The sequence below is a fragment of the Macaca thibetana genome, chromosome 17 (genome assembly GCF_024542745.1).
Source record: "Macaca thibetana thibetana isolate TM-01 chromosome 17, ASM2454274v1, whole genome shotgun sequence".
NCBI lineage: Eukaryota > Metazoa > Chordata > Mammalia > Primates > Cercopithecidae > Macaca > Macaca thibetana.
In genome coordinates, this window is record NC_065594.1 from 90171115 (window position 1) to 90183281 (window position 12167).

At 56.8% G+C, this 12167-nt stretch overlaps 1 protein-coding gene across 8 annotated transcripts in view; it reads right to left on the bottom strand.

Annotated features, from left to right (window-relative positions):
* Window positions 1-676: 676 nt before the first annotated feature.
* The window catches only part of CARS2 (cysteinyl-tRNA synthetase 2, mitochondrial), a 66207-nt gene continuing 54716 nt past the window's right edge, over window positions 677-12167 (bottom strand). For 6 of the 8 annotated variants that reach the window (XM_050766611.1, XM_050766610.1, XM_050766607.1 and 3 more), the window contains 5 exons: window positions 10657-10723; window positions 6789-6927; window positions 5599-5722; window positions 4048-4146; window positions 1235-1783 (listed from right to left, as the gene is read on the bottom strand). In XM_050766611.1, coding sequence (XP_050622568.1) covers window positions 1475-1783; window positions 4048-4146; window positions 5599-5722; window positions 6789-6927; window positions 10657-10723 — 738 coding nt within the window. In that variant the 3' untranslated portion in view covers window positions 1235-1474. Of the gene's footprint in view, window positions 867-1233; window positions 1784-4047; window positions 4147-5598; window positions 5723-6788; window positions 6928-10656; window positions 10724-12167 lie in introns of those variants that run through there. The other 2 variants (XM_050766605.1, XM_050766606.1) reach the window with 2 other exon arrangements.

A 12167-nucleotide genomic window follows, 5' to 3' on the forward strand; every position in this document is an offset into this window, starting at 1 on the left:
CAGCTGTGGTGCTGGGCTTACTACAGAAAGGCGAGGTCCGGCGCAAGGCGGGTGCTTAGGAGGCCACCTGCAGCCCAGGCAGCCTGCTGTGCACTGGCCACCACCTCCCGCTCAGGAATCCTGTCTGTCACACCTCGCCAGCTGGCTGTCAGCCTGGCTGCCCGGACTCCTCCGGAACCACCCTTCCCAGGCCCAGCTCGACCCGTCACTGCTGTGCTTAGACCATGACGACCCAGATGGCCTGCGGCTGTCAGGACGGCAGCGGGACTGCAGACAGGTTCTCAGCTGCACTTTTTCTATGGTGAATGTGATACTTTTGTAACCACAGAAACAAACTAAGATTGTGTTCTTGCTGGGGGAGGGGTTCCCAGAGTTAGCATGGCCTGGCGTTCCTGCTCTGCCTGACTGTGCTGCTGCGTGGCCCACCCACCTCACCCATCCCCAGCCCCTCCCTCAGGAGGAGACAGGCTGCGTCCTGCCGCCTCCCTGGGTCCCTGCTCTTCTGTTCCTGTGTTGTCTGTTACCTGGGCACAGGGCCAGTGGGTCTCACGCACAGGCACATGTGCTGTTGGATGCTACTGAATGTTTGACACCACTTCACTCAGTCGACAGTCTGTAGCCACAGAACGCAGTGAATGTTTAGGCTTAATTACTAACAGATGCCAGTGGGACACTGTTGGTTCCCTTACTTTAATGCTGATCTAGCAGCCCCGACAGGAAGCTTTAACATAAAGCCTTTAACATAAAGCACAGGTGCATCTTGTCGTGAGCAGGTTCATGGCTGTGCTGCATCCTCAGCCCACTGGTTTTTGGTCTTTTGTCCTTTGATCCAGCAGTTCCCACGTGGACGTTGTACTGTTTCTGTCCTGGAGAAGAAAAGTGAGGTCCAACTCTGAGCAGACACCACGTCACGTGGCACAGGGGGCTGACGAGCGTGACCAGGTTCAGGATGCCTGTTCCCTCACCGGCCTGTCCTAAAAAGCTGGCCGGGCGCTTAGAAAGGGCCCCACTGCCTCCAGCAGAAGGCCAGGAGCTGTGCAGCACCTGTAGGAGGTGGCGGGGGCTGAGCAGGACCCACGTGCCCGTGCTCAGCGTCCCCTCCAGCCAACTTGGCCCCTCCGTCACGGCCCTCCCACCTCATTTATCACAGGGATGGGTTTCTCAGAAAGAAGCATGGGCCAGGTACGGTGGCTCACACCTGTCATCCCAGCACTTTGGGAGGCTGAGGCAGGAGGATCACCTGAGGTCAGGAGTTTGAGAACAGCCTGACCAACATGGAGAAACCCCATCTCTCTAAAAAAAATTAGCCGGGCGTGGTGGCGCACGCCTGTAGTCCCAGCTACTCGGGAGGCTGAGGCAGGAGAATCGCTTGAACCTGGGAGGCACAGGTTGCAGTGAGCCGAGTTCGTGCCATTGCACTCCAGCCTGGGTGACAAGAGTAAAACTGTCTCAAAAAAAAGAAAAACAAGCATGGTCACGGGGGATGTCTGGGCCTCCGATGGCTCCATGTCTGTGTGACACCTGTTGATCTACCTAGCTCCTGAGGTGATGTCCCTGACCTGGGTGCAGCACTCACCTTGATGCTGATGCCATGGGCAGTCAGGTCCTGGCGCAGGGTGTCGCATGCCTCCAGCAGGGGCTGCCTCTCTAGGAGCTGCTGCCCTCGGGCCTCCCCCGTGGCCTCGGCCTTGGCCAGCGCAAACTGCCGGACCTTCTGCCGGAACCGCACCAGCTCCTCCACCACACCACGCAAGGTGGCCTCGCTGCCGTCTCCTGAAACACACTGAAGCCGGCAGGGCACGGTTACATCCCCTGGAGACTGTGGACACCCAGGTGGTTGGGCTCTGGGCTGAGACCCACCCAGCCCTGGGCTTCCCTGATTGCCTACAGCTGGGCCTCTTTCTGGGCCTGGCAGGGCTGGGTACAGCCCGCAAGCGCTGGGCTCTGGGCAAGTCTCCACTCTCAACTCTGAGTATCTGTCATCCAAGCAAGGCTGACTCATGCTCACTTGGGAGTTAGAAGGATGGGCTGGGGGCTGCACACCACCCTGCCCTGAACACAAGTGCTCCCTGGGTTCCAGACCCCACGCAAGTGTGGCCGAGGTATCAGGAGCAACCTGAGGATGAGGCTGGGGGCAGCGGCTGAGCGCTTGCAGATGTGTTTCGGCAAATGGTCTGAGAGTCACAGCCTCAGGTGCTGAGGACGGGATTGGGGCGGAAGGCCTGTGCGCTGTCCTCCCACTGAGAAGGGATCCTGGGGCAGTGTGGAAGGGGCAGGTGCTGAGGACGGGATTGGGGCGGAAGGCCTGTGCGCTGTCCTCCCACTGAGAAGGGATCCTGGGGCAGTATGGAAGGGGCAGCTGTACCTGTTTGTTAAATTCATGTGTGTAAAATAAGAAACGGACAGACGGCCGGGCGCGGTGGCTCAAGCCTGTAATCCCAGCACTTTGGGAGGCCGAGACGGGCGGATCACGAGGTCAGGAGATCGAGACCATCCTGGCTAACACGGTGAAACCCCATCTCTACTAAAAAATACAAAAAACTAGCCGGGCGAAGTGGCGGGCGCCTGTGGTCCCAGCTACTCGGGAGGCTGAGGCAGGAGAATGGCGTAAACCCGGGAGGCGGAGCTTGCAGTGAGCTGAGATCCGGCCACTGCACTCCAGCCTGGGCGACAGAGCCAGACTCAGTCTCAAAAAATAAATAAATAAATAAATAAATAAAAAAGAAACGGACAGACCACCTTATACTTTGGTGTCAAACTACTTAAGTGCATACACCCCTCAGTTAGTGCTTCCATGATAAAAGACGATTTTTGTTATTACAAAAATATGAGCCCAGAGTGGGCCCAGACGTTAGCCCTTGTGGCCGGAGGAAGGTGAATGAGGTATCTTTGACAAGGACTAGGCAGAGCTTGGCCAGATCCCACTTTTCTTACTCAATACAGACTCTGGAAAGCCACCCTAAAAATGAACATGTACATTGCAAAGACTTGGTCATCTCACACCAGTAGACTCTTACGTGATCGGCAACAGACGCTGGACTGCCAGAAAGAGAAACTACCAGGTGATCAACAGGTATATAAATGAGCCAAACTTGGAAAAGACATATCGTTCTCTGTTGAGAGCCAGCGAGACGTGTCCAGCCCAGAGCCAGGCCTCCAGCACACCTGCTCGGGCCCCAGTCCCAAGCAGCGGGACCCTGGGGTGCTGGGCAGCTGGTCTAGAGTGGCAGCCTCCGTCCAGGCAGCAGCCGCCAAGCCACACCCCAACAGAGCCAGAGCGCCTTGTGCTAGAATTCTCCAAGGGCGTCCAGAGAATGACAGGGACGTTCAGGGATACAGCACCAGTTCCAAGGGGCCTCCTCAGCCATATACTCATAAAAAGCGATTGGGGGGGGACTTCAAGAATACGGCAGGAAACCTCAAATCCGTACTGATGCAATAATCAAGTTCCAGGTGAGCCTGGTAAGGAAGGGGGTATTTTCATAGGATCCAAGTCTCTCTGCAAAAATGCTCCAGTTACAAGGGAAGAGGAGGAATGTGAAGCCTGGCAATGTCCACCTTCACTGCGCAGCCAGGGTGAGCCTCGCTGGGAAGGTGCAGGTGCAACTCGTACCTGTCGGGGGGCTTGTCCTGTCCATAGGAAGCATGCGACAGGCAAGGGGGCTCAGGCCGCCAACTTGCCCTCAAATGGGTCAGGAAGAAATGTGACCGGTGTGCCTGTGACTTCTGCACATTCTGCGAGTCTTTCAACATAAGCGTGTGTGCAGAGCTGGCGACACCGCTGCTGAGAGGGACTCATCTCTGGTTCTGCGCACGAGAGTTTGCCAACTGCAGAAGTAGAACTGTGCAATTCCAATTAATAAGGATTGGCTCTGAGTGTGTTTATTTTTCCAGGAAAATAACATGTTTTTAAACAGGTAAATAAATTAGTGTGGCATCATCGTGATCTATTCCAAGTTAAAAGGGTAAAGGTTATTGTCCCTTTATCCTTTTAGGACAAAAATGGAGAAAATTCCAGAATTAAGCATTTAAAATAATACGACCTACCTGTTGATTGCCCAGAGAAATTCCAACAGTTTCAAAAAACTGTTCAAAGTAAGAGATGATGGCACCAAACACAGCAGGACTTCTCGGCACTCCAGGTTCCTGTAAGAGACCATGCAGCGGAATCTCCTGAAAAGCGGTCTTGATGGCAGTGGGCAAATGGAATTCAACGTCAAAAGACAAAGGCTTCAACAGGTCACCAGTCTGGCCTTTCTCCTGGCTTCTATGGAGGGAGGACACAGCTCTGGCATCGGCTACCTCACTGCAGACCATACAACTATAGGTGCATGAGGAATCTCTTGTGCCTCACTTTACCCACCAGTCATGTGGGTGGTGACTAGCCCATGAGGCTTTGCAGGTAAAGCATGACCGTGGAGTATGGCAGGCGGCGCATGGTAGGTGGAGGCTGAGTGGGCACTGGGCTGGGTTTCTCAGAAAACAAGGAAATCCTGGCATGTGGCTCACGTCAGTCACCAAGCACAGAGACCCCCACTAGCCTTAGTTCGCAGGTGCCCCAAAATTGCAAAGGTTGGGAAGGAAAAGCGCAGGCGCCAGCCTCTTTACTTGTCCCCACCCCTTGCCACAAGAGGCCCCTGTTGCCCTAGACCTGGGCCAGCCTGGTAGTGCCGGCAGTGTGCGGGCGGACGGCTGAGGAGGAGGAGCTCCCGTGCAGGAGCAGCCTGGCCGGGACCTGCCCCAGCCTGGCCTGGCTGCCTTCAGTGTGCGGCAGCCTGTTCCTGCACCCAGCTGTGACTCAAATGCCCGCTCCCCTCAGAGGTGAGCCCTACACGTCTGCAGTATTTGGACCAAAGGCACCTGGCACAGGCACATGGCACCCTGCCCCACCTGCTGATGCTCTGAAACCCAACACTGCAGGCAGCCAGGGATGGAGACCCCCACAGAGATGCCCAGCTAGCAGAGCACGTGGCCAGAGCTCACAGGTGTTTCCAGAGATGGGAGAGGCACGGATGGCCTCGGCTTCCCAGGTCATGAAAGGTCACAGGGCTCCTGACGCTGCGCCTCCCAGAGCCTGGCAGGGGAAACCCTGAGAAGTGCAGGAACCAAAGCCTGCCGCCGCCTCCACGGTCTTTGTCCCACCCCCCCAAACGCTTTCAGTGACTCTCAGGTCCAGGCTGAGACCCCGGGGTGCTTGGTGTGGTCGTCACACTGGGGTGCAGACTGCATAACAGTGCATTGGGGTAAATGGGTCTTTCCTTTAAAAGTTCCCCACAAAAGCTCTCTGGGAAAGTGCCATGGACGCAGTGGGGACATGAAATGTGTCCCCTGAGGATCACGCACACATAATTTCTTAGCTTCAGGGGCTCCCGAGAGCTTGTTCTCCAGGTGGCCCTGAGGCCTGGGAGGGTCAAGCCCCGAGCTGGGTGCCATCCTGTGTCAGCCGCAGACTCGGGTTCCACGAGTTCCTCCACAGAAGCTGCTGCGGGAGGCGAAATCAGCAGAGAGCCCGCCCAGCCGACATGAGAAAAACCCACCAGAGGACCCGACCCATGCCCCTGGCAGCGGGACCGCGAGGCCACCTGCTCGTTGAGCTACCTTCGAGGCCGCCCTGAGCTGTCTGTTCCCGTGGTGCGCAAGGCCCAGGATGGCATCAACTACCCTGGGTGTGTCAAAGTCATCTGCCAGGGCCTCCTTCACGGCGCTCCTGGTGCTGGCGAGCCTGAGGGAAGAGGAGAGGAACTGTTGCGGCAGAGGGAGCCCCACCCTCCCCAGGAGGCCCCCGTGCCAGTCCTTCCCCAGGCAGACACGCTGGGGGCTCTTAATTTGGGGACTCTGTCTAGGTCATATTCCCAGACTTGTGAGTTCCTGAGTAGCAGAAAATTACGTAACATCAACTGCAAACTGTCATGTTACCCCAGGAAAAAGTCCCAGAGCAGAGTCACCTGTGACACTTGTATTTTAACACACAAGATACACGTGGGCATTTCCATGATGGTTTTAAAAATCAATAGACACTGAGGGGAGTGGCAGGGAAGACTCAGTGGGGGATAGACAGCACGGCTGACCACTCACAAAGAGAGGTTGGGGAGGCCCGGCCCAGGGCTCCTGGATCTCCGCCTCCCGTGGCCACTGGCAGCCTGCCCTGCTGAAGCGGCAGGGGTGGGTTGTCCCCAAGACCATCTGGAAGACTCTGCACACTGGGATGAATGTGCAGCACTGCCCAGGACACCCGTGGGTGGGGAGTGGAGGCGATGCTGTGGGCCCAGTCCTGTGTGTTTCACAGCTTTTGGCTCCTCACGGTCAGGACCGGGAGGGATGAGCAGCTCTGCTCCTCGCACAGGGAATCCAAGCCCAAAGCCACTCTGAGCAGGGGGCTCAGAGCCCGAGGGCCCCAGGCACACTTCCTGCCCAGTACCCTGTCTCCCTGGGACGTCTCGGGAGCCCCTGACCCTAAACCTCCTGTCCAGCGCCCTGTCTCCTGGGGCCTCTCTGCAAAGTCCCTGACCCTAAACCTGTCCAGCGCCCTGTCTCCTGGGGGCCTCTCCGCAAAGTCCCTGACCCTAAACCTCCTGTCCAGCGCCCTGTCTCCTGGGGCCTCTCTGCAAAGTCCCTGACCCTAAACCTGTCCAGCGCCCTGTCTCCTGGGGGCCGCTCCGCAAAGTCCCTGACCCTAAACCTGTCCAGCGCCCTGTCTCCTGGGGCCGCTCTTCCCCTTCAGGAGCCCACCAGCAGCGCCTAGCAGGCCGCAGGAGGGGCGCCACGCCGCGTGCTGGGCGGTCTCTTACCTCTCCCACAGCATCACTTCTCTGACAGAACCGCAGGCCAGCTGCCCCTTCATGTAGGCACGTGCGTCCTCCAGGAAAGAGCCCAGCACCAGGAGCTGCTGCTGGGCATGGAGCATGGCGCTGTCGCTGTAGTCAATGGCTGAGGAGGAAGAGATGGTCCCTGAGGCGGTGCCCAGCATGCTGTGCCCCTGCCCTCGTCCAGCAGAATCACAGTGTTCTCTGAGGGCACTGCCACCCGGGGACCACACGGAGAGCGGGACATGCGGCCCTCACTGCCCTCCAGTGACCGCGAGTCCCTAGGCCCACTGGACACAGACCACAGGGTCTGTCCCAGCTCAGTGTCACCTGCCCTAGGAGAACAAGGTGGTGGTGGAGAAATGCTCCCGGGGCTTCCAGCTGAGAGGCGCATTTCCGCTGATGGATGGATGGAGGTGCGGATCAACAGCTGGCTCTGGATGGAGGGAGCCCCACCCTGGGGTCAGAGGCACCTCTAGGGAAGGCGCCCCCTGGAAAGTGCCCGTGTGTGATGGGGCGGCCCATAGCGGGAGGGAGGAGCAGTCCCCAGACCTAGCTTTAGAGTCTGTGGGTGTTGCTTAGGCCACCTGGATGAAGGGCCAGTGTTTCTGTTTACATCTGTTCATTTCTGGTGGTTTCTAGTCTACTGCATTCTGATGAGTGAGACACAACAGGAATGAATCGCTTCACAGTGATCACACATCCCTGCGTATCAGCAGAGCCAGCCACACATTTCTAAAACCTTCTTCTCGTTTCTGTGCCTACTCTGCTTCCCAGACTGTCTGAGGCCACAGTCCGTGCTTTTGAGGAGCGCTGCTTCAAAAAGCTCTTTGAAAACCACAGGAATAAAAAGAGCCTATCTGGACACATATGCCGAAAATTACATCCTAACATGCCTACAAGTCCTGATTTCAAAACGAGAATTCCAAAGTCAGACACGGCTTCAAGCGGGAAGCAACACAGTGAAAATCTCCCCCAGGGTTGTTTAATATCTCACTTAACATTTTTCCTTTTTTTCCAAATTCACTTTCAGTTTTTGCTTTGAATAGCTTGACAGAAGAGAAAAAGCCAGAAACCCACAAAGTGATCTGACAACATTTAAAACGCATGGGAGGCTGTTAGAATAAGATTACCATTAATGACACAGCACGATGGGGCATCAGAGGGGTGGGGCAGACAGATGTCCAGCACGGAGACGCCTTGTGCCTCAAAGTCAAGGACAGCTGCACTCCTCCAACAAGGATTGCTCTACAGACGGGGACGCCTCCCCAAAGTGTCAGCACAGCACAGACGGCACGGGAATGCCACCACTGTCACCCTCCGTCTTCCCAAAGGTGAAGAAAGCATGTCTGGGAGGATCCTGAACTCCCACACCACTCGCGCGGGAAGCTCAGACAGCAAGCGACGGCCCAGCGCCTCATGGCCACCTCTGACCTCGAGGGGGCGTCGTGCCCACCGTGGGGATCCACGTCCCGCTAACCCTGTGTTCCTAGAAATCCCTCACCGGCAGATCGGTGCCTCCTGAATCCCACCCGAAATTCCCACTGGGAATGTGTTCCGGAAAGAGCTGCCCAGGCTTGAGAAAGCTGCTTTTCAGACCAAACTTCATATTCAAAGCTCGAAAGGAACTGCACACGATTAGGACAGTCATGCAAGGCGCTGCCCCTAATCCTGCCACAATCTGCGAGAAGAAGGGGGGCAGGGGCCTCTGAGGGCAAAGAGCCCCTGGGAAGGGATCCACGGGGAACAGCTTTGAAAGGACCACAGCCCCCAGCCACAAGGGGAACAAGCACGAGCCGGGGAGAAAGCTCTGCACTTGCACACGGGATTCATCCCCACCGCCTCTGCCCGTTTCCAGCAACACGGAGCCAGGCAGGAACAGTTTCTCCAGCCCATTCGCCTCCCGACTCTTCCTGTCACGGCGTGGTTGGTCTGTGTTCACTGTGTTTAAGTGCACACCACACACAGATGCTGCACAAGGTCAGGTGAGCACGAGGCTGGTGACACTTCCGTCTCAGGCTGGCGCGCCTGTGAGCACAGGTCCCCTAGGCTGATGCACTGCAGTTCCAACCAGGGGACAGGTTCAGACCCCATCTCAGAAACCCTGAACTTGCAGTAGAAAGCCAACATGGTGTCGAAGCCAGGATAAAGACATGGCCCAAGGTAGCCTTTCGGTGGTCAAACATGCAGGTGTCTGTGTGCCCCACTCAAGCTGACAAGAGCCGCAGGCCGGGAGCCTGTGCCAGGCCGTGGCCCAGGTGAGATTCTGCAGGCACAGCACAGTGAAGGGAGACGGATGGGACCAGCCCAGGGGCTCACCCAAACCCGCCAAAGCTTTGTGTGTGACATAAAGATAAAATCTATCTGGCCAGATAGACTCACCCCGTGGGGGAATGAGAATCCACTGTTTTGGCTGCATGTCCCCACCCCCATCGTCTTCATTAAAAAGGTGAAATCATCAATTGAGAGCAAGAGTGCTACGTAGGAGGACAAGAAGCGGGAGAGTGAGGTGGCGTGGCAACAGCAGTGGCCCAGGGACACGCCAGTGTCAACGGAGCAGAGGGGACACCAGAGGCCAGAAGGGCAGCAACCCTCGCTCACCAGCAAGGAACTGTCACCATCTTCAGAGGACACCAGCCCTGCTGCTGCAGCACTAGCCATACACTGGGACCTTACTGCCAGTTAGGTGGTCAAGCCAGGCAGGCAGTGCCACTGTCCCCAGCCCTCACCCGTCACCAGGGATCCAGCTCTGGATAACAACTTTTTTTTTTTTTTTTTGAGACAGGATCTTGCTCTGTCACCCAGGCTGGAGTGCAGTGGTGCTTTCTCGGCTCACTGTAACCTCCACCTCCTGGGTTCAAGTGATTCTCCTGCCTCAGCCTCCCAAGTAGCTGAGATTATAGATGCCTGCCACCAAGCCAATTTTTTGTATTTTTTTCAGATAGAGTCTTGCTCAGCCGCCCAGACTAGAGTGCAGTGGCATGATCATGGCTCACTGCAGCTCTGCCTCCCAGGCTCAAGCAATTCTCTTGCCTCACCCTCCTGAATAGCTGGAATTATAGGCACACATCGCCATGCCTGGCTAATTTTTGTATTTTTAGTAGAGATGGGGTTTTACCATGTTGGCCAAACTGGTCTCGAACTCCTGACGTCAAGTGATCCACCTGCCTCAGCCTCCCAAAGTGTTGAGATTAGAGGCACGAGCCATCGCACCAGGCCTTTTGTATTTTTTGTAGAGACGAGATCTCGCTATGTTGCCCAGGCGGGTCTCAAACTCCTGAACTCAAAACATCTGCCAGCCTTGGCCTCCCGAAGTGCTGGGATCATACACGTGAGCCACCATGCCAGGCCAGTGCTAGACAACTCCTGGCCAAAAGCCTAGCCTGGGGCAGCAACAAAATCGTGCAGCATGGGAGGAACCGTCATCACCCATCCAGGAGACCTGGCTCTGCTACACACTGTTCAGGGAAGCGCTGTCCCTGGGTGGGACAGGCAGGGTCACGTTTGAGGGCTCCCATGTTCAGGGGCCGTGCCAGGCTGGCCCCTTCCAATTTCCCAGTTCACAGAGCAGGAAGCCGACGTGCTGCGGGTTCACGACTTGTCCAGACCCACAGAGAAGGAGTGGGGAGGACTCGAGCTTGACGAGGAAGCCCACATCCACTACGGGCTGAGCCTGGGCCAGCACTGGGATCCCTCGTCCTCTGGGTTCACTCTCAACCTGAACCTCCAGGCCCCAGCAGCTGCACTCACAAGGTTCTGCCTATTCTCTGGCCTGCATTTTGCTGTTCTCAGTCCTGTCGGAATGACGGTCTCCGAGCTGGGGAGGAGTCCACTCCACGTGCGCCCGGCTCACCTGAGCGGTAGCTGCTCCGCAGGCAGAAGAACCGGAAGACGTCAGGGGAAAAGGTCTTCAGAAAGTCCTGGTAAAGCGAGAGACAGGCAGTCACGAGGCTTTGCGTTTACGCTTTGCACTGTTCAGAGAATATGTTATTTACTACAATTACATGACTTATCTCTACTTATCAAGAAATCAGGAATCTTGATGAAAATGAGCCCTCCAAACACAATTACCACCTGTTTCCTGGTGATTTCCTTCCTCACTGAACTTTCCATGTTCGATCTCAGTATTTGTGGAAAGAGCAAGAGGAGAAAGCCGGTTTGCCTGAAATTCCCCACCTGCGCAGGCTCCGGGAGGAGTGTCCTGTGCTCAGCCTGGGCTCTCTCTCTACACGACAGGGACGTGGGACAGACCGCATGGAGGGATGCTGTGCTCAGCCTGGGCTCTCTCTCTACACGACAGGGACGTGGGACAGACCGCATGGAGAGATGCTGTGCTCAGCCTGGGCTCTCTGTCTACACGACAGGGACGTGGGACAGACCGCATGGAGAGATGCTGTGCTCAGCCTGGGCTCTCTGTCTACACGACAGGGACGTGGGACAGACCGCATGGAGGGATGCTATGCTCAGGAAGAGACCAGCTAGGCGGCGGGAGGCACACCAGCTCTGGCTGCCTGCAGGCCCCCAGGAGAAGCTTGCGGTTAACCTCAGACCCAGCTGACCTCCGGCTCAGTCCAGCCAAGGGGCGACAGCCTCACTCATCCTATTTGGTGGCACAGTTCTCGTAAACACTGAGTTTAAAGCATGTGCTAAGTCTGTCTCTTGAAGACTAAACCGCCCTGCCTCTGATTAAACATAAGTAAAACTCAGAACCCAACCAGTATGGTCCTGTAGATCATTTAGAAAACGTCTGTCCAGAAAGAAGTGGAGCTTTCTGCATGAGGAGGCTTAGGAGAGGTCATTAGAGGCACTGCAAAAGCAGCACGGCACTCGGCAAAGCCTCCTGTGGGGCGCTCAGGGCTCCGCTCTGGCAGCTACTTTCAAGAGATGAGATGAGACTCAGGGCGGGGGAGAGAAGGAAGAGGGCTCTGCCCAGCTTGGGCTTCCAGCGTGGCCCCAAGAAAGCAAGCTGAGCTCCGGCTGCACCCCCGGCGAGGGACGCGCTCCAACGGGAGCCCGCGTGGCTCCCTGCCTGGATCAGCAGCACATGCTGCCAGCTCTGACCGAAGCCCCCTTTCCTGCCACCACCTCAGAAGACAGAACTGGCTCACCCCTTGCCTGTCCTCTGTGCAGGAAGCTGTCGCCGGCCTTGCTGGAGTGAGGACTGCGTTTCCGTCTCCCTCGGGTAAACCTGATCCCCTCATCTCTAGGCTGATGGGCAGCGACACAAGCCCACAGCACAGGGGCTGACTCCAGCCTGCAATCTGCACCCGCTCGCCAGAGCTCGGACACCCGCGTCCTCCGCAGCGTGGTCGTGGGAGCACAGAGCTGCCGGGGAGAGTGAGCTGGAGACGGCGGAGTCCAGCT